This window comes from Oryctolagus cuniculus, chromosome X (genome assembly GCF_964237555.1).
Source record: "Oryctolagus cuniculus chromosome X, mOryCun1.1, whole genome shotgun sequence".
NCBI lineage: Eukaryota > Metazoa > Chordata > Mammalia > Lagomorpha > Leporidae > Oryctolagus > Oryctolagus cuniculus.
This window is the reverse complement of record NC_091453.1, coordinates 87,510,106-87,532,863: the sequence shown is the minus strand read 5'-3', so window position 1 is coordinate 87,532,863 and position 22,758 is coordinate 87,510,106. Positions and strand designations below refer to the sequence as shown.

Genomic DNA, 22,758 nt, shown 5'->3' with positions numbered 1-22,758 from the left:
AAGGTCTTCCTTTACCGTTGGTTCACCCTCCAATGGCCGCTGTGGCTGCCGGCGCACCGCGCTGATCTGATGGCAGGAGCCAGGTGCTTCTCCTGGTCTCCCATGGGGTGCAGGGCCCAAGCACTTGGGCCATCCTCCACTGCACTCCAGGGCCACAGCAGAGAGCTGGCCTGGAAGAGGGGCAACCGGGACTAGAACCTGGTGTGCCGGCGCCGCAAGGTGGAGGATTAGCCTATTGAGCCGTGGTGCCGGCCTGTAGATACAATTCTAAGAACATAAGTCTATAGGTTTTGACAAGCATAAAACATTTCACTGCCCTAGAAATCCTCTGTATCCCAACTATTCCATCCCCCTAAATACCCTGGAAACTCCTGTATTCTTGCCTTTTCTAGAATAAGACATAGTTGCCCCACATTTGCAGAATACATTTTCTTTTCATCAGTGCATGGAATTTTCTCTACAGTGGACCATATTCTAGGCTGTAAAGCAAGTCTCAGCAAATTCAAAAATTAAGCACACACAAAGAAATACTTCTAGTGTAATACTTTCTGAAAAGATGAAGGAGAATTATTTATTATGTAATAGACATTATTTAATTTAGTTTTAGATTCGCTGCAAAGTTGAGCAGATAAGGAGGTAAATTTATGCTGTATGTTTTTGCCACAATAAAAATACTGAGGGACAGGCCTTTTGCCTAGTATTTAAGACACCCCTTGGGACATCCACATCCCACACCAGAGTACCTAGGTTCAAATCCCAGCTCTGGCTCCTGATTCCAACTTCCTGTTAATGTTTATCCTGAGAGGCAGCAGATGATGGCTCAAGTCTTGTGTTCCTGCTACCCACATGGGAGACCAGGACAGAGTTCCCAGCTCCCAGCCTTGACATAATTCAGCTGTTTCAGACATTTAAGAAGTAAATTAGTGGGTGGGGATTCCCTCTCTCTATATATAATATATAAATAAAAACATTTAGGAACAAAAAGTACAGAGAATTTCTGTACACTTTTTTTTGCCTCTCCTCTCAGTTTTTGCTATTATTACCATCTTGCATTAATGTGTTACCTTTGTTACAACTGATGAAATACTACTGGTATATTACAATCAGCTAATGTTCATATTTTATGTTAGTTTTTGCTCTTTGTATTATACAGTTCTGTGGGTTTTTGACAGATGTATAATATCATTTGTCTGTCATAACAGTATTGAACAGAATGCTTTTGCTGTCCTGAAAATCCTCTATGCTCTGATGGTTATTACTCCCCACCCTACCCCAACTCTCTGATAACCAGTGATTTTGCTGTCTCTATAATGTTGCCCTTTCCTAAGTGTCAAATTGTTGGAATCATACAGTATGTAGTACTTCCAGACTGGCACCTAATGTTCTTCCATGTATAATTTTTTATCTTAAGAACTCATGTCATTTTATCACTTAATAATATTCCACTGTCTGGATGTAGCAGAGTTATTTATCCATTTACCTATTTAATTATATCTTGGCTGCTTCCAAATTTTGGTTGTTATGAATAAAGCTGCTATCAACACTTGTGCCTGTGTGTGGTTATTTGGACTAGTTGTTAAATTGCTGCTTGGGATGCCTGCTTCCTGTATTAGAGTACCTGGGTTTGAGTCCTAATTCTTCTTCTGATTCCAGCTTCTTGCTAATAAGCAACCTGGGAGGCATCAAGAGATGGTTCAAATAGTTGTATCCCTGCCATCCCTATGGGAAACCTGGATGGAGTTCTTGAATCCTGGTATTGACTTGCTCCAGCCCTGGTTTTTGCAGGCATTTGAGGAATGAACCAATGAATGGGAGAGCTCTTTCTGTCTCTCTGATACTCTGCCTTTCAAATAAATAAATAGATGATAGATAGATAGATAGATAGATAATTATAAATACTTAGGTACAGGTTTTTGTGTAACTAAAAAGTCTAACTGTTTAATAGATCATATGTTAAGACAATATTTAGCTCTGTAAAAAACTGAAAAAATATCTTTCAAAGTGGCAATAGAATTTTGTATTCCCACCAGCAATGAATGAGAACTCCTGTTGCTCTATATCCTTGCCAACATTTAGTGTTATCAGTATACTGGATTTTAGCCATTCCGATGGATCCACAGTATATGTAATTTTCTTCATTTAAAATTCTCTAATGACATGATATTGAGCATCTACTCAGATGCTTATTTGCTATCTGGATATGTCCTTTTTTAAAGATTTATTTTTATTTTCTTTGAACGACAGAGTTACAGAGAGAGGTAGACAGAAAAAGGTCTTCCATCCGCTGGTTCACTCCCCAGATGGCCACAACGGCCAGAGCTGTGCCAATCCAAAGCCAGAAGCCAGGAGCTGCTTCTGGGTCTGCCACATGGGTGCAGGGGCCCAAGGACTTGGGCCATCTTCTACTGCTTTCCCAGGCCATAGCAGAGAGCTGGATTGGAAGAGGAACAGCCAGGACTCGAACTGGCGCCCATATGGGATGCCGGCGCTTCAGGCCAGGACTTTAACCTGCTGCACCACAGCACCGATCCCTGCTATCTGGATATCTTTTTTCATGAGGTGTCTGTTTGGCTCTTTTGTCCAGTTTTTAATTTCATTGTTAGTTTTCTTACTGCTGAGTTTTAAGAAATCTTTGTAGATGTTTATATCCAAGTCCTTTAACAGAGTGTGTTTTGCATATATTTCCACTCACTCTGTAGCTTGTCTTTTCATTCTTAACTCTGTCACAGGAACATATGTTTTTAATTTAAATGAAATCAGATTTATAATTATTTTATTTATTTGAATGGGAGGGAGGCAGCTGGGGCTGGACCAGGCTGAAGCCAGGGGCCTAGAACTCAATCCAGGTCTCCCTCCTGAGCTTAGAATGAAAACATTCAATTTGTCACCATGAGGGATGATGTTAGCTCCAGGTCTCTTACAGATGTAAGTTTCCCTCTGTTTCTGATTTGCAGAAAGGTTTTATCATGGATATGTCTTTGGTATACAGGCTTAACACAACCCCAGTGAAATATTCAGGAACTTATTTTATAAATATTGATAAACTCTCCATGGTGTCAGTGGTTGAGACCTCTCTTTCATTCCTTTATTTCATAATTTAGTGATTTGTGTCTTTTCTCTTTATTCCTTGACTCTGCCTAGAGGCTCATTAATCTTATTGTTTGTTTGCAGAGAACTAGCTTTGGATTTTGTTGATATTTTCTGTTGCTTCCCTGTTGTTTATTTCATTTATTTCTGGTCTGATTTTTATAATGTCTTTTCTTTTTTTACTTTGGATTACATTTGTTTCCCTTTTCTGGTTTCCTAAAGTAGAAGCATAACTTTCTGACTTTAAATATTCTTTTCAAATATATGCATGTGCTGCTATCAATTTCCCTGTAAGCACTGCTTTGCTGTATGCCACAAATTTTCATTTTCATTTTCATTTTATTTTCCAATGTGTCTAAATTTCTCTTGAGACTTTTTTTAAAGATTAATTTATTTATATGAAAGTCAGAGTTACACAGAAACAGGAGAGGCAGAGAGAAAAAGAGAGAGGTCTTCCATCCGCTGGTTCACTCCCCAATTGGCCACAATGGCCAGAGTTGTGCTGATCCAAATCCAGGAGCCAGGAGCTTCCTCCTGGTCTCCCACGTGGGTGCAGGGGCCCAAGGACTTGGGCCATCTTCTACTGCTTTCCCAGGCCATAGCAGAGAGCTGGATTGGAAGTGGAGCAGCTGGGACTCAATCCGGCACCCATATGGGATGCCAGCACTTCAGACCAGGGTGTTAACCCACTGCACCACAGCGCCGGCCCCTCTCTTGAGACTTCTTTGACTTATATGTTACTTAGAAGTGTGTTGTTTCCTCTCCAAATAGTGATAGCTATCTTCGTGCTACTGATTTCTAGTTAAATTTGATTGAGATGTGGGATTAAATTGTGTATAATATCTATGCTTTAAAATGTGTTAAAGTACACTGTATGGCACAAACTGATCTGTTTTGGTGAGTGTTCTATATAAGCTTGAGAAGAACATGTATTCTGCTGTTGTTTAATGCAGTATTTTTTTTAAAAAAAAGATTTATTTGAAAGGTAAAGTTAAGAGAGAGAGAAAGAGATCTTCCACCTGCTGGTTCACTCTCCAAATGGCTGTGACAGCCAGAGCTGAGCTGACCCAAAAACAGGAGCCAGGAGCTTCTTTCAGGACTCTCATGTGGGTGCAGGGGCCCAAGGAATTGGGCCATGTTCCGCTGCTTTCCCAGGTGCATTAGTAGTGAGCTGGATAGGAAGTGGAGTGGAGCCCATAAGGGATGCTAGCAAGGCAAGCAGCAGCATTACCTACTATGCCACAGTGCCAGCCCCCAATGAAGGATTCTATAAATGTCAATTAAATGCTATTGATTGGCGATGCTGATAAAATCAGCAGTATGCTCACTGTTATTCTGCCTTCTGGATGTGTGCATTACAAATAGAGGAGTGTTGACATCCCCAACTATAATACTGGCTGGATATGTCTCCTTGTACTTATAGCATGCTTTGGGTCACATATCTTTTTTTAAAAAAGATATATTTATTTATTTGAAAGGCAGAATTACAGAGAGGCAGAGGCAGAGAGAGAGAGAGGTCTTCCATCTTCTGGTTCACTCCACAAATGGCCACAATGGCCGGAGCTGGGCTGATCCGAAGCCAGGAGCCAGGAGCTTCTTCTGGGTCTCCCATATGGGTGCAGGGGCCTAAGGACTTGGGCCATCTTCCACTGCTTTCCCAGGCCATAGCAGAGAGCTGGATCAGAAGTGGAGCAGCTGGGACTCGAACTGGCACCCATATGGGATGCCAGCACTGCAGGCAGCAGCTTTACCCACTATACCACAGCACTGGCCACAGGGTCACATATCTTAATGTTCTGTTAGATTCACACATATTAGGGTTGTTATATCTTGTTTTATAAATGACCCTTGTGGTGTAGGCATTGTGGTGCAGAGCTCAAGCCACTGCTTGGAATTCCCACATCCCATATCACAGTGCATGGTTTGAGTCCTGGCTTCTCCACTTTTGATCCAGCATCCTGCTAATGTACATCCTGGCAGGCAGAAGATGATATCCCAGCTACTTTGATACCTGCCATACACATAGGAGGCCTAGATGGAGATCTAGTTTCCTGGCTTCAGCTTGGCCCAACCCTGCCTTTTGTAGGCATTTAAGGAGTTGATCAACAGATGGAAGATGTCTTTATTTCACTTCTCACTATCTGCCTTTTAAATAAACAAATAAATAAATAACATTTGAAAAATAAATGAGCCTTTTATCTGAAAATGCTTCTCTTTATCCTTGATTGATAGATAGATATAGATATAGATATTTGTTCTATAGACTGCCTTTTGGAAATTAACATGCAGTTTTTTTCAACTGTTATTATTTTATTTATTTATCTATATGGTACATCTTTCTCCATCATTTTACCTTTAATCTATCTCAATCTTTACTGTTAAGCCTGGTTTTTATTTTTTTTAACAAGAGACTTATTTATTTATTTACTTGAAAAGTAAAATGACAGAGAAAGAAAGGGAAAGAGATCTTCCATCTGCTGACTCACTCCCCAAATGACTGCAACAGCAAATTCTAAGCCAGTCCATATCCAAGAGCCTGGAACTCCATATGGGTCTCCCACATGGTGATACGGGCACAAGTACTTAGGCCATCTTCCACTGTTTTCCCAGGCATATTAGCAGGAAGTAGATTGCAAGTAGAGCAACCAGGACTTGAACAAGTGCTCACATATGGGATACTGGTGCCACAAGCAGTAGCTTATCCACTGCAACATTGCCAGTCTCCAAGCCTTGCTTATTTAAAACCACTTTGAGAATCTTTATTTTAAAAGGCCTAAATAGACCTTTCTCATGTAAAGCGATTATAACATAGTTAAATATTTACCATATTTGAATCAGTTTCCTATTCCTTGCTCTTGCTCTTTCCTTTTTGTATTCCATTCTTATTCTGCCTTCTCTGATTTTAATGAATATCATTTATTATTCTATTTCCTTTCTCTTTTAGTATAGCAATTATACTTAAAGCCTTAGGGTTAACACTATAGTTTGCAATATACACTTATAACTCACCCAAATCCACTTTCAAGTAACACTATACCACTTCACAGGTAGTGCTGATAACTGATAACAAGGCATTCCCAATTCCTCCATTCTGTTCCTTGTAATGTTGCTATTATTAATTTCATTTGTCTATAAGCTATAATCACCAAACACATTGTTGCAATTATTTTGAACAAGCAGTTGTCTGTGAGATCAATTAAGTCTAAGAGAGGGGCTGGCACCATGGAGTGGCAGATAAAGACATCACCTGCAGTGCCAGCATCCCATATGGGCGCCAGTTTGAGTCTCCCGGCTGCTCCACTTCTGATCCAGCTCTCTGTTGTGGCCTGGGAAAGCAGTAGAAGTTGGCCCAAGTCCTTGGGCCCCTGCACCCACATGGGAGACCCAGAAGAAGCTCCTGGCTCCTGGCTTTGGATCGGCGCAGCTCTGGCCATTGCAGCCAACTGGGGAGTGAACCAGCAGATGGAAGACCGACCTCTCTCTCTCTCTCTCTCTCTCTGCCTCTCCTTCTCTCTCTGTGTACCTGACTTTCAAATAAATCTTTTAAAAAAAGTGTAAGAGAAATGCTAGATTTTATTTTATTCTCATTTGTTTCTGCTCTAACATAACACTCTTCCTTTCTTTATAAAGATCCAACTTCCTGACACATATCATTTTCATGTTCTCTGAAGATCTTTTAACATGTTTAGTAAAATAAGTCTGCTAGGAACAAATTCTCTGAGTTTTTGTTTGTTTATTATAGATTCTATTTTTCCTTCACTTTTGAAGGATAATTTAGCTGGATACAGCATTCTAGATTGGTGGCTGATATCTTCTAACATTTTAAATAGTTCACTTCCCTCTGTTCTTTTCCTGCATTATTTCTAAAGATTAATTTGATGCATTTCTTATTCTTCTTTCTCTATGGGTGTGTTTTCCCCCTGTCTTCTTTCAGTACTTTCTTTGATTTTCTGCAGTTTGAATATGATGTGCCATAGGGCAATTTGGGGGGGTGGTATTTATTCTTCATGTTCTTTGAGTTTCCCATATCTATGGTTTGGGGGTCTATCATTGTTTTTGAAAATTCTCAAGCATGTTTATTTCTTGTACTTCCAATCCATGTATGTTACTCCTTTTGTAACCGTCCCTCAGTTCTTTGATATTTAGTTATACATTTTTCGTTCTTTTCCCCTTTGCATTTCAAGCTCCTGAGTCTTTCTTTGGCTGTATCCAGTCTCCCAATAAGTCCATTTAAGGCATTCTTTATTTCCATATAGTGTTTGTATCTGTAGCATTTAATTTCCTTTTAAAAATATTTATTTGTTTATTTATTTATTGCTTCAAAAGGCAGAGTGATGGTAAAAGGGAGGGACAGAGAGAGAGAGAAAGAGAGAGAAATCTTCCATCTGCTGGTTCACTCCCAAAATGGCTGCAACAGCCAATTCCAAACCAGGTTGAAGCCAGTAGCTTGGGGCTGCATCTGGTTCTCCCAGGTGAATGACAGGGATCAAAGTACTTTGGCCATATTCCAGTGCTTTTCCAGATGCATTAGCAGTGAGCTTGATCAGAAGTGGCGTACCTGGGACTCAAGCCAGTGCTCCAATGTGGGATGTCGGCATGATAGGCAGCAGTTTTAACCTGTGTGCCACAAAGCCAGCCCCTGTAGCATATATTTTTCATTCTTTCTTAGTGTTTCATCTGTTGATGCATGCTGTCCATTTTTTAATTAGAGCCCTTATCATATTAATGATAATTATTCTATATTCTCAGTCTGATAATTTCTGAATTTCTGCCATCTGTGAGCCTAGTTCTGATGCTTGCTTTGTCTCTTCAAACTATGTGAGCTTATTATTTGGTTCTTAGTTTTTAACATGTGTCGTAATTTTTTGTAGAAAGTAAGAAATGATATGTCGGGGAAAACTATGGTAAATAGCCCTTTAGTATGAAATCTTATGTTTGTCAGATTAAGAGATAAGTTCTGTTTGATGTTTGTTGTAGTGATGTCAGAGGCTAAATTTCCTCTAGTGTCCTTTTTGTTTCCATCATTTTCTTAGAATTTTCCTTGAAATGCTTCCTAAATAGGGTTTGAGCTTGGCATTTCTTTCAGCTAAAAGAGATAACTGCTCCACCATGTTTATAGCAGCACTGTTCACAATAACCAAGTTATAGAATCAACTAAAGTGTCCATCATCATATGTATGGATAAAGAAACTAAGATATATATTATATATGAATTACAATGCATCTTTAACAATCTTTTAAATGACCTCTATACGCACACACACACACACACACACACACATAGGAATATTACTCAGTTGTAGAAAAGAAAAGAATGAAATCCTGTCATTTGCAGCAAAATGCATGGAACTGGAGGACATCATGTTGAGTGAAATAAGCCAGACCCAGAAAGACAAATACTGCATGGTGTTTTTCATATAGGGGAGCTAATTTAAAAAAAAAAAAAAACTTCAATATGAATACAGAATTACAGAATGTGATTACTAGAGGCTGGTAGAGTGAAAGGGATAAAGGGGGTCTGGATAAAACAAAATAGGGAAAACCAGGTGAGGTTCATGAATTAAGACAAAGATGCTAATGTGAAATGTTACAAAAGGAAATGGGAGGAGAGGCATATGGGAACTCTTTGTATTACTACCTCACAGTTTTTTGTTTTGTAAATTTAAAACTACTCTGAAATAAAATGTTAATACATAAATACAAGCTTTCCATATCACACAGGAGCCTGATGTGGTGGTAGGCATTCTATAGCTCTGTGATGAGTTTTTAGTGCTTTCAGTCAGCCCGTCCTCCTGGACTGTCACCTTCATCAGTAGTGCTCAGCTTTCTCTAGCCAGTAGGGTGAGACAGGAATGCTGAGGGGTCTGGAGCTGGCTGTTTGTCTATTCCCAGGTCGGTTAGGCGGTGATGAAACCCAAGTGTTTAGGCTCTGATAAAATAGTTTCCCTTGAGGCCAGGCTATTTAGCAGGAGAACAGAGTGCTCTGAGTTCATTTTGAAATAGTTACTTTTTCCTTTCCCCATTCCAGAAACATAATGGGACCTTTCTTCAGTCTTCACACTGAGAACCTGGTCGTGCTGCTGTAGGCAAAACTCATAAAAGTGTGGGTAACCCCTATAATTTGGTGCCGTAGAATCTTTAACCTTCAAACTAGTCCATAATGGGCCGCCAGTAATTTGTCAATTACAATTTAAGTGTTCTTACTGGTCTTGGCTCCTGCTCCTGTTCCTGCTTCTGGGATTCTAATCCCAGCACACTGGGATTCCTACTATTTTCTCTCTCTCAAGTTTACAGGGAACAGAATTTGCCCTGTGACTTCAGTTCTCTGATGGATACAAGTTAATAATTTCCTATTTGTTCAGCTTTTTCCTCCTTGTGAGGATGGACTGACAATTTCCAAACTCATTCTGGTATTACTTTTTAAATTATTATTTCAAAAAATTATTTGTTTTCATTGTATTTGAAAGGCAGAAAGAAAAAGAGAGACAGATTGGAGAAAAATCTTCCGTCTGCTGGTTTACTCCCCAAACGTCCACAGCAGCCAATGCTGGGCCAAAACAAAACTAGGAGTCTGGACCTCCATCTGGGTCTCCCATGTGGGTGGCAAGAATCCAAGTACTTTGGTCATCAATTTGCTATCTCCCAGGATGAGCATAAACAAGAAGGTGAATCAGAAATGGAGAAGCCGAGACTCAGACCAGGCACTCCCATATGGGATACAGGTATCCCAAGTGGTGACTTTAACCACTGTGCCATATGCCTGCCCCAGGTATTACTTTTTAATTATAGGTCCAAATTGAATAAAACTTTTGAAGATATTGATTTCTGTCACCTGAATTGATTGTTTTTCATTTTAGCTTGCCAAAAATGTTAATCCTTGGACTGCTTTGGTTACCATCACCATCACCATGGATGTATGCATATATCTAAACTTTTCAAATTGGATACATTTGGGGGCCTATGCTGTAGCACAACAGAATAACCAACCACCTGCAATACTGGCATCCCATATGGGCACCAATTGAAGTCCCAGCTGCTCCACTTCTGATCCAGCTCCCTGCTGATGCACCTAGGAAAGCAGCAACAGAATATCCCTGCCACCCACATGGGAGACCAGGTTGGAGTTCCTGGTTCCTGGCTTCAGCCTGGCCCAGTCCTGGCCATTGTGGCCATTTTGGGAGTGAACCAGTGGATGGAAGATTCTTCTCTCTCTCCCTTTCTCTCTCTCTCTCTCATTCTGCTTTTCAAATAAAGAAATCCTTAAAACCTATATATAGGGCTGGCGCTGTGGCTCACTTGGTTAATCTTCCGCCTGCAGCACCGGCATCCCACATGGATGCCAGTTTGAGTCCTGGCTGCTCCTCTTCCAGTCCAGCTCTCTGCTGTGGACTGGGAGTGCAGTGGAGGATGGCCCAGGTGCTTGGGTCCCTGCACCCGCGTGGGAGACCAGGAAGAAGCACCTGGCTCCTAGCTTCAGATCGGCGCAGTGCCAGCCGTGGCGGACATTTTGGGGGTGAACCAATGGAAGAAAGACCTTTGTCTCTGTGTCTCTCTCTCACTGTCTAACTCTACCTGTCAAATAAATTTAAAAAAAACCCTATATACATTAAATATGTGCAGTATTTTATATATCAGTTACACTTCAATACAGCTGTTAAAAAGTTAAAAAATCAAAATACCTGTGGTCCTTGCATCCTCACAAAAAAAAAAAAAAGCTAAACCTTGGAATTAGATAGTTCTGAGGTCATCTGAAATATGTGTATATCCCAGCATTCCATCACCTGTATCCTCCATTCTGAAACCAGTCACTTCAGTGCATCTTTCACAACATCTGCAAAGAACTGCTCCTATCATGTCCTCTGGAAAACGCTCTCCCTTCTTCATTTTGTGCAGCCAGTTCTCTCAAGCCTTTTCTAGCTAAGTTAGTCAATGGCAGTTCTCCCTCCTAAAAGCAATCTATTGTAAGCATGACTGTACCACTCTGTTTTACCACAAGCTTCATATAGTTTCTCAACTGTGTAGGTTTAATCTCCTCATTTAAGTTTTAAAACTTAATGGGAGTAGGGGCCAGGCCTTTTAATGTTTGTATTTCTCTTACACCAAATATCTAGACCAGGGTGAGCATTTGTCCTAGCAGTTAAGAAGCCCACATCCTGTTTTGGAGTGCTTGATTTCAAATCCCAGCTCTGCTCCCTAGTCCAGTTTCCTCCTAATGGGTACCCTAGAAGGCAGCAGATAATGGCTCAAGTGCTTAGATCCCTAAAACCCGTGAGAGAGACCTGGATTGATTTCCTGGTTGGCCCCAGCTGTTGCAGGCAGTTGGAGAGTGGACCAGCAGATGGGAGCTCTTTCTGCCTCTCAAATAACAAATAATAAATAAAGAAATAAGCAGAAATATATTTTTAAAATATATATCTAAAGCAGAACATAGCAATTATTAGGGATCAGCAAAAAAATATTTTAGATAAATATTCTCTAGGACATTATGAGTGCCCTGCAGGATGATTTCTAGACATAAACACGAACCTGTTCTTTAATTCTGAAAAAGCAAGTCATCTCTAGATTTTTAAGAGCTGATAATTAAGACACCTCATATATATTATTAGATGAACCAAGGATCATTTTTCAAATCCTCACTCCAGATTCTTTCTGCAGCCCGTGAAGAGCCGTTTTTGGAAACTGCAGTAGAAATGAAGAGGGAAAGTGTTGGTCAGAAGGAACAGGATCAGCTTTCCACCCCGTGCCTGGCAGAGGCTTTGGCTGCCCTCCATGCGAAGCTTTAAATCAAACTGAATTTGTGGTGCCCAAGCAGCTCCTGGAACGACAGGGGTTTCTTCCACAGCAGGTTACACAAAGCTAAAAATTGAATGTGGTGGGATTTACCAGTAGCAGAGAGAAAGTGGAAAAAGCAAAAGTCAATGCAAACCACAAAGATAGTAAAATCCCGATTTTTTTCTTGCTTAGGAACATGTTGGGAGTAAATGAGTAAATGAAGAAGAGAGTGAATTATAGCTTTAATCAGTAAGAAAAATGATCAGTAGACTAAAGTAAGATGTGGTCTCAAAAATTTAGTTATAAAAATTCTGAAACCAGTCTAGTGCAGTGATGGTACATAAATGTACAGGGCAGAAGACTTATTTGTGCCACAAGTACCAGTGTTTTCAACCCTCAGGTATGTATATTGTTGGAAGTGTGGGGAGCAACTCGGACTAGACTAAGTTACTGGAATTAGGACTTATTCTATGCATCTGCTCTCCCACAATATGGCGCTGAGAAGGGAGAAACAGCTTCTACACAGCTGCCTCCAGTTCAACCAATAAACTGTAGGACTTACTCCTGATTGGAGGAGAGCAGCGTACTCGGCTTGTGGGTAGCAGAGTTGTGATTGGTGGAAGAGGACTATAAAGGAGGAGAGAGACAACATGCACCAGGAACATCTAAGGGGAACATCTATCTGAAGGAACACCTGAGCAGCCCCCGAGAGAGCCGGCCGGCGGTGTGCCGCTCCCCCGCGGAAGTGGGGAATGTGGCAGGGGGATCCGCCCTTCCACGGAGGTGGAAGGGTCGGTAGCCAACCCGGGAAGAACCAGCAGCAAACCCGGGGAGGGCCGAGCAGACAAAAGAACAGCGCAGGGTCCTGTGTCGTTCCTCCACAAAGACGGGGAGCGACATAATGGTGCCGTGACTCGGATATGAAGCCCAGGCAGGGTTTAGTGTCGTTCCTCCACGAAGACGGGGAGCGACAGGAAGGGAACAGCAACCAGGTTAATTTTAAAAGTATGTCTATGTGGGATATAACTTGGGCTTCATATTCCAGCAGAAGAGACTCTTGGATTCTGGAAATTCTCTTCCACCAACCCAACTTTAAGTCCTTTCTTCTCTCCAAGGGGAGTCAGAGGGATTAAGCCAAGCCGATTTTAAATGTCAATAAATGTAAATACAAATATTTTTGGAGGCACCAAAATCTAAACAATCTACCTTCAGATAATGAAATGTTTATGTTAAATAACATTTCCTTTGCATGTTCATGGTTCTATTTACTTTTCAAATCACTTTAATCCATGTGATTCTCACAACAAAGTTGAGGTAAGCATGACAGTTATTTTCCCTGATTTAAAGATGAATGAAATGAAGGCACCATTGAGTTAATGACTTTGTTAGGACCCAGCATGAGCTTGTACATGGGAGGCCTGTAATTAGAAGCCAGCTTTCTCTGGACACAGTTGCTTTTTCCAACTTTACACTCAATGCCAGTAAAGTAGAGGGCCATTATCTGGACTTATACCCATGTGTCCAAAACGAAAAGAGAATTAATTCCAGTTCCCTGATTTTCCATCTAAAATATTTCATGCTTACAAATGTATGCATTGAAGTACCTACCCCAGAATTTAACTGCTGGGTTGCTACTGTTTTGACACATGAAGTGTGCCTTCTTTGAGCAAAGGCAGAAGACAAAAAAGAAAAGTTAGCAGGGTACTCACTTTCAGCTCCCCCAGAACACTGGTCATTGGTGAGATTGTAAGTCTCCAAAGAAACAGGAGGCGACTCCTCAGGAAAGGATCCTGGCAACCCAGCTCCTCTGTGAAGAACACCTGTTCCTGGCTATTGAAGGGCTGTACAACTTCAGTTGAGAAAGCAAAAAGCAAGACTAGGGGACAATGTCACATAGGGTAGGATTTCTCCTGTGAAGGGGGAAAGCAGAGGGAGAAATAGGGAGCAGTGTCTAGAGAAATCAGAGTTTTGGAGGGTTCACATTATAGGGGATTAGGGACCAAGACTACATGACTTGGACTTGAACAACAGAAAGCAGAAAAGCTGAAAACTGATGTTTGGGGCTTGAGACCATCAGCCACCTTCAGTGTACTTCTTATAAGGCAACTGTTTTTGAATTTATTTGAAGATTTATTTATTTATATGAAAGGAACAGTTACAGAAAGACAGGAAAAGACAGAGAGAGACAAAAAGAGAGAGAGAGATTTTCCATCTGCTAGTTCACTCCCCAAATGGTTGCAACAACCTGTTCTAAGTCAGGCTGAAACTAGGAGCCAGAAATTCCATCTGGGTCTCCCACATGGGTTGCAGGGGCTCAGGCACTTGAGCCATCCTCCTCTGCCTTCCTGAGAGGATTAGTAGGGAGCTGGATTAGAAGTGGAGCAGCCAGGACTTGAACCGGCACCCATATGAGATGCTGGCTTTGCAGGTAGAGGCTTAATCTGCTGTACCACACACTGGCCCCTGTTTTTGTAATTTTAATTTTTTTATTTTAATTAACATATATTACTCATGCATTTGTAGGTAATCATTTTCAAGGCCCGTTTCTCACCTCACTACTGCAAAAACTCTAACTTCTGTCACAAAACCCATGCTACTATGGGTTTTTTCCCTTCGTACAATGGTGTAAAAATCTGATCAATTTTTCACAAATTCCATTTAGAACATGGAACCCAATGTTTCCTCCTTTGTGCTAAGCAACTCATGTTAGCTTCAGTCATCAAAGCCTAGTGCCATGTTAATACTTCTTTTTGATATGCGAATTCCTCACTTATTTTCTTTCTCATCTAACCTTCAGGCCAAAAACCACTTTTTGTGTTTTCTTGTTGAAGATTCCATCTGCACATACACCCAGCTGGACTCTCTGTACCCACCAGAAACCTGTCTGAGCCGCAGAGCCATCTGGAGGCTTTGCATGGCTGTTTTCTGCCCAAATCAGACTAATTAAGTCAAGAATACGGTCTTTATTTCAGGCTCCTCAAAGAGCATCTTGGAGAAAAAGAAGTTGAGCTGGCACTCATCTTTGACTCAGTGGTGGAGGCTGACCTGGCGAATTATACCTGCCACGTGGAAAACCGAAATGGACGGAAACACGCCAGCGTTCTACTGCGGAAAAAGGGTATTTCTTTTTACAAAGACAACTATGTTGTATTTACCCAATGATAATAATTGAAGTTCGATTTGTTTCCTGTCTTTATTTTATCATTTGGTATAAACTTGGATTAACTACTTTGTCTTCTTAAGGATTAGTATCTCTCTTGCTCTGCAAATTAGCATAACATGCCTATGACCTTCAATACCATTAGGAAGTAGATAAGCAAAATGAAGTACTGTTTTTCATTAAATCCATTGAGATAAGCTGTACCTTGGCTAAAAGGGTTACATGAAACTTGATATACACTGACATTCAATATTTTCTCCATTTTTTGCCTTCTTGTATTTGCAAAGTGGATTGCTAGGGATTTTATTATTGGATCAGAAATAAAGTTGCTTTCTTATTTCCTGGCTAAAAAGTAAATAAAAATATTTAATACTACCATGTTATTATATTCTTGCAATTATTATCATAAAGATTGTGAACTATATTTTATTATATGACCTGATCCTAGGAGATCTTATGTGGGTCCATATATTTCAAAATGATTTGATATTTATGGAGAGCCTTCTCTATAGTTGTTTCCAGATTGGGAGAAAATTATGTATAATAGACAATGAAAAAAAACTCTAAATTTGCAGATAAAGGGGATAGAAGCAGATGAGGGAACAACAATCTCAGCAGCTAGAAGAACTTCTGAATTGGCTCTTCTCACACCTCTTGATTACTGCAAAAGACTAAATACTTCCTGTATGTGTGCATCTAGCAACGGTTTTGTTAATGTGGCACAGCAAATGCTCTCAATCAGTGCTCTTGCTGCCTAACCTATAAAGCAATAGTACAGATTCAGTCAGTAAGGTCACTAGTTATATTTCCTGTGTAGGATGGAATTTTTATTTTCCAGCCAACCCCAATTCTTGGCCATAAGCAGCAGTTCTTGAAGAAGCAAGAAAGTGTCGTTTTTCTGAGAATAATTCTTTTATCACTCTAGCACCATATCTTACTCCATTGGACTCCATTCTGTCATAAAATACAGGAGTATTTAAGTATAAAAGAGGCTAATATGGAAGTGAAGTCAGGGGACCCAGTTTAACCTCCTGGTTCAGTAGGACTAGCTTCTCTGATGAGACTTCCTGACTTCAGTTTCTTCAGCTTGACCTTGAGATTCAAATGATAATGGTATAATAGATATGAAGTACATCATGCATAAACAGTGTTTGTTAATATACCAACATCCTGTGTACAAGGTGTACAATTAGTCCATCTCCACAAAATATTGATATTGATCATGTCCAAATACCTTATGGCAAGGATCCCTTTGCTCAGTCTTATTTGAGGCTCAGAGATCCTCCAAGCCAGAACCTTCCACTATACCTCTGTATCCCGAGCAATTTGAGCAGTGCCTGGCTACTAAAGGGAACTTAGAGCTCATTCTAGTCAAATGAATGATTAAGATTTTCTTTTATTTAGGAGAACTCATATGGTGAAAGCATGGTGCTAGAAACTGGGGAATAGAGTAAGTGCTGAGTAAAATAAAAATCTCCACGTTCTCTCAGAGCTTAGTCTTTGGGGAGGTAGGAACAAAAAGAAAGACAAGTATAAGACAAAAATCACACAAGTGATGGACTGTCATGACTAAAATCCTGCTATGAGGAAAGTTAAGGGGGGGGGGATCCTGTCATTTAGCCAGTGGAGACCAAAATGTCCTTGAGTTTGAAAATAAGTCTATTCTTCTTTAATCAACAAAGCAACAGCCAGCAGCTCTTAAAATTTCTAAAACTCTGATTCACAAACCAAGAAATACTCTACTACCTCCCACAGCTTCTATGAGGAAACCTGTTTAAATCATGAAAAACTGACAATATTAATTCTCATTTGTCCTGATATTTAAATATTGGAATTCCCCAGGATTCTGGTCCCCACTTCACACTCTAGGTAATTTCATTGAGTATTCATCTCCCATTTTTTGCTTACCATTTATATGCTGACAAGTCTCAAGTTTGTATCTCCAGCTTAGGATTTTCACCTGAACTCCAGACTTGCCTACATTAATTGCCTATTCAACATCTAGTAGGCATATTAATCTTAGCTTTCCCTGAAGGGGATTCCTAGTTTCTGCTATTACAAACTTGATCTCTTAGTCCCCTTTTCATCTCCGTCACCTTCCTTCCATTGCTCAGGCCAAAATCCTTGGAGTCCTTCACTTTTTCTTTTCTTTACTCATTTCCTATATCCAGTCTATGATCACATCATTTGGTTCTACTTCCATAGCTCATCCATACTCTGACCACTTTCCCAGCCTTCACTGACCTTTTTATAGTCTGAACCCCCAACAACAATGACCTGGATCGGTGCAATCACCTCAACTGTTCTCCATGCTTTCACCTTGGTCCCTCCACAATCTTTTCACCACAACAGCAAGAAGGATCCTATTAACATGTAAGTCACATCACCTTATTGTCCTGATGAGAAGCCTCCAGTCACAAAACCTTCCCTGTTAGACTTAGAATGGAATCCCAAATATTTGCCCTGGCCTATAAGGCGTGCAATCTGTTCTTAGTTCTGATCGCACATTCTACCACAATCTGTATCAATCATCAAAGGCAATACTCCCCTTTCTAGTTCCCCTGCTCACTAAGCATAGCCCTACTTCAGATCTTTCACGCGTGCTATTTCCTCTGCCTGGACTACTCTCACCCCAGCTATCCCTAACATTCTCCCTCCCTCAGATAGGTCTCTGCTTAAACATTACTTACTCTGTAGGCTTTCCCTAGTTACCTTATATTGATCAGAATTGCCTTTCATTTCATTTTCCCTCTAACTTGGCTCTATTTGTTTTTAATTGACTTCATTATTATTTAAGATTATGTTACTTAATAGTTTGCTTCTTGTCTTTTTTTCCCCAACTAGAATGTAAACTCCATGAGAACAGAGTCTTTTCTGCCTTAGGTACTACCAAATCCCTAGTGTATAAAACATAAGGGCTCAAAATATTTGTTGGGTGAAAAGTCTCCTCAAATAGGACAAACACAATAGAATATGGTTGCTAAAGAGAAGGCTTTCTCTGATCTTGTCTTGACTAATATTTGCCATAGGTTACATAAATTCATTTTGTCTTTTCCAAGATTTTCACTTTAAATTGGGGTTTGGACACTGCAACCTCTCAGAGGCCAGAGAGATATTGAAATTGTTTTTAAATGAGGACTAGATATTAAACAAAACATAGAGGAAACATCCCTTGCTTTAAAGGAGCAGCCATTTAAACAGGGTGTATTTAAAATACCCTAACTGATCAGTATGGAGGAGAAATGGATGATCCATCTTTCGTAAAGAGAAAAGGCTTTTTGTAAATGAAAAGTAAATCTAACATATCCAATTAACAAAGTCAGGCTTTACAAAAGAAGACACCCCTTCACTTTATTTTTTTATTTGACAGGTAGAGTTAGTGAGAGAGAGAGACAGAGAGAAAGATCTTCCTTCCGTTGGTTCACCCCCAAAATGGCTGATCCAAAGCCAGGAGCCTAGTACTTCCTCCCGGTCTCCCATGTGGGTGCACGGGCCCAAGCACTTGGGCCATCCTCCACTGCCCTCCCAGGCCACAGCAGAGAGCTGGACTGGAAGTGGAGCAACCGGGACTGGAACCCAACGCCCACATGGGATGCCAGCACCGCAGGGGGAGGATTAACCAAGTGAGCCACTGCGCCAGCCCCGACACCCCTTCACTTAATGCATCTTCTACCTACGCCTACCACTTCTATTCTCTAATGAACTATTTACCGGAAAGTACAACTCACATTTCAGTAAGAAGTTCATCCTAAATATTTTCATTGTGAGCCTAGTCTCTGAAAATTAAGTTAAAGAAATCCTAATAGTTATTTCTGATTCTTGGCACATATTCTCTTTTTCACAAAACAGGTACACCGCTGGATCTCTCTCTTCATCCCCAGTGATACACTCCACCTTGACACACAAATATACATGTGTACAGGAAGTTTTCTTGATCTGTGCAGGCTGTTATAACAAAATACCTTAGACTGGGTAACATGTAAATGACAGAAACTTTTTCTCACAGTTCTGGAGGCTGAATGTCCAAGATCAATGCACTGGCAGATTTCCATATGATGAGGACCCGTTCTTCATCTCTGCCTGCTTCCTCATCAGAATGGCCTTTACTGTCTACATATCGGACATTCTATTCACAGCCATGTAGGTAACCTGTAAGAACATTGAAGCCCTCTCAGTAGCCCACCTCTCCTTCTGAACTATCACCAGAATCTCTCTAAGGCCCCTTTCATGTTAGTGCACCTCAAAACTCTTCTCGCCTCTACCCATTACCCAATTCCAAGGCTGCTTCCACATTTTTAGGTATTTGTTATAGCAGCACCCCAGTTCTCAGTACCAATTCCTGTTTTAGTTCATTTGGCTGCTATAGCAAAATATCTTAGATGGAGTAATAAACAATAGGAACTTATGGTACTCTCTTCTGGAAGCTTTATATCTACGATCAGAGTGCCAGAACCTTTGGTATCTAGTGAACGCACATTCTTCATGTGTGTTGCCTTCTATGTGATCTCACGTAAAAGACAGGCAAACAGGCTCCTTCAGGCCTGCTTTATAAGGTCACTAATCCCATTCATGAGGGTTCCACCTCGTGACCTAATCAACCAAATGCCCCACACTTTAATACTATCCTCTTGGAGGTTAGGTTTCAACATATGAGTTTTGGGAAGACACAAACATTCAGACAATTGCACAAGCTTTCAGGTGGCTTGCCTAACCTGCTTCCCAACTTAGGAGCCAGAGGAGCAAGCTCAAACATTCTCAGCCTTCCCCATATCCAATCCCTTGGCTTCAGTAGCTGTTTCTCCCAAATCTGTAATATCTGGTCCCTATGTTCACAGAGAAGAAATAGTTGGGTTTCTCAAAATAATGTTATGAAAGAGCCATACTTGTACTTGGGGTACCTAGAGAATGTTACAACTCCATAAATATTTGCTGTTCTGGCTACAGCTAGCCTTTTGAAGTGTATACAAGACACCGACCAAATACAATGACTTTTGGCTCCTCAGTCAGGAAATGTACCTAGAAATATAGATCCTGCTGAGCTGGAAAATGGCAATTGAAAACAGAAGACAAAAGAAATATAGATGTTATTGGAGTGATGGCAATTCTGCCCTCTGATTATAGGATAGATGTTTCCCTTTTGATGTGACTGCCTGGGCTGAATTAAAGAATACTGGTTGAGTCTCAAAGCCTACATCTAAAGTTTTAAACTTAAACAACCATAATTATGTAATATCTTTCAAAGACATTTTATGAAATGGACCCCAAGACCACAAAGGTACTTTTCACACCACAATTTTCTTCCATAAATTTAATGCTGAAAAAGGTGCCTGCTACTTGAGATCACAAAGTGTTCCCACTGCTGAAGTTTTCCATCTACCTATTAGCAATTTTACTCTGTAAATAACACAGAAATTTCTGAAAAATTCCCATTCAGTTACTTTGAAAATAGTTGAAAGATGTTCTGACCAAAGATAGAGGGAGAGAGAGAGAAAGAGAGAGAGAAAGAGAGAGATGAAGTGAGAGAAAAAAAGAGTACAAAAGTTTACAGCAAAAAATGAACATCTTATAACATGAAAAAAATTCAATTCATGTCAGTCAATGCCCTAAAATGAAAGTGAAGTTGGTTTTCAGAGTAACAAAGAAAATGTTATTGCTTTGTCAGTTTAACGCTGGCTATTAATCATGTATAATTGATCTAACATGGTGGGAAAACAAGCGAATATTGTCATTTGCAGGCTCACAGAGGTCTCATAAACAAGCCTGCTCTATTCCTCACACAGAGGTAGGTAGTAGTTCCTGGCAGATCCACTTTCTATACAGAGGGCAAGAGGCAGAGTTTATATGTGGTGGGATATTTTTTAACCTGAAATTTTGTAGCTTAATTTTAAAAATTAACTCCTCTTGCAGGCAGGACCAAGACAGATTCCAATTTTCTATCCCTACTCATTTTATGGCCCCTTATAATAGGGCTAATTCACATAGTTGGGCTTTCCCCCTCTCTCCTTGCTCAAAAAGAGTGACATTTATTTATGTTTCTAACATTTCTACTCCATGACTCTTCTGATTGGCTGTGCTATATCTGCCCACCATCATCTCCTCTCTCGGCCCACGTTTTTTCCAAGACTAAATTTCCTCCCTCCCCACAAAAATTGATACTTTTCTTCATACTTTGGACTACAGGGAACACTCCTTTCTCCCTCGCTATAGCTCCAGGCTTCTGCAATACCCTCCAATGAAGTGTCTGAGATATATCCAGTTCTTTCCTTCTACTTAGTCAGTTGTAGTTTATCTTCTTCCCTTAGAACTGAAACTGCAAAAGGAACCAAAATTATCATAAGCCACACGTTGTCAGGGCCCACTACAAAGAGGTCTGTGGATGAACAGGTAGGAGGCTTTCTGTTGTTATCTTCCAGGCTGGAGCTTATAAAGCTATGGTGTAATTTTAAAAAGCCATGAAATTAAAGTCAGGAGACCTAGACTCAAGTCCCAGTTTTTGCCACTTCATAGGTATATGACCTTGACTACACGACTGAACTCCTGAGGTTCAAATTATTTTATTTCATTTCTAATTAGAAAAAACATTTCTCAGAGCCCATCCTGGTTGGAGTTGTATTTCCAGGCAAAGCTAGTCATTTAATGTAATGAACATTTTCCACATTGTTTAAAAATAGCTCTCTTGAATTAAAGACAGTGTTTGAATTTTACAAATATATTTTAGCTTCATATTCTCACATTTAACAAAGATACCAAAGCTATTCAAACTTCTCTTTAAGCAGTCAAAACACAAATAACAGCCACTCATACAGCTGCTCTATCATAGATGCTCTGACAGACTTTCTTTTCTTTAGATGTTTTAGGTAAGTTTTTTTTCATAATTAATTTTTTCTTTTTATAAGTCATCTTAAAAATATAGAATTACAAAAGACAAAATTCATAGCAAGTAACAAAATCATTTCAATTTTCAATGCTTAGTCTACCATTGTTAGTATATTGGCATACTGCTATATTTCTTACAACTTTTTAAAAATGTATTTGGCTATTTATGTAAAGAGAACAAATTTCATGTATTTCAGATACACAGTTTTTAAGAATATAATGGTACTTCCCACCCTCCATCCTCCTTCCTTTCTTCTTTTTCTTTTATTTTTATGACACACTATCAATTTAATTTATAATCACAAGCTTAATCCTCCACTAAATAAAGAATTCAAGGATTTTAAACAAATTCTTCAAGTATAGATTTGGACCAATAATTCTTGCCCTAAAGAAATATTTAGAGCAGGGGTGGGGAAGATTTATTTTTGTAAAGATTTATTTAAAGATTTATTTATTTATCTCAAAGTCAGAGAGAGACAAAGAGAAATCTTCCATCTGCTGGTTCACTCCCCAGATGGCTGCAATGACCGGAACTAAGCCAGGCCAAATCCAGGAGCCAGGAGCTTCATCTGAATCTCTCACATGGGTGGAAGGTGGCTCAAGTGATGGCCTGCTTTTCCCAGGCCATCAAGAGGGAGCTGGATCAGAAATGGAGCACTTGGGACACAAACCCATGCCCATATGGGATGTTGGTGTTGTAGGCGGCAGCTTAGCCCACTGCGCCACAATGCAGACTCCAGGGAACCTTTATTCTGCAAAGGGCCATGCAGATAGTTATGCCATCATTCATAGGGCATACAAAATGATCAACTTAAAAACTAGCCTGCTATAGATTTATTGAATTTTGAGTCCTGCCTGTGGTT

The 22,758-nt window shown here is 40.1% G+C and overlaps 1 protein-coding gene across 1 annotated transcript in view; it reads left to right on the top strand.

Moving 5' to 3' along the window:
• The window catches only part of IL1RAPL2 (interleukin 1 receptor accessory protein like 2), a 1,316,228-nt gene that overhangs the window by 1,269,246 nt on the left and 24,224 nt on the right, over positions 1-22,758 (top strand). The window contains exon 8 of the mRNA XM_008272830.4: positions 14,832-14,977. Coding sequence (XP_008271052.1) covers positions 14,832-14,977 — 146 coding nt within the window. The remainder of the gene's footprint in view (positions 1-14,831; positions 14,978-22,758) is intronic.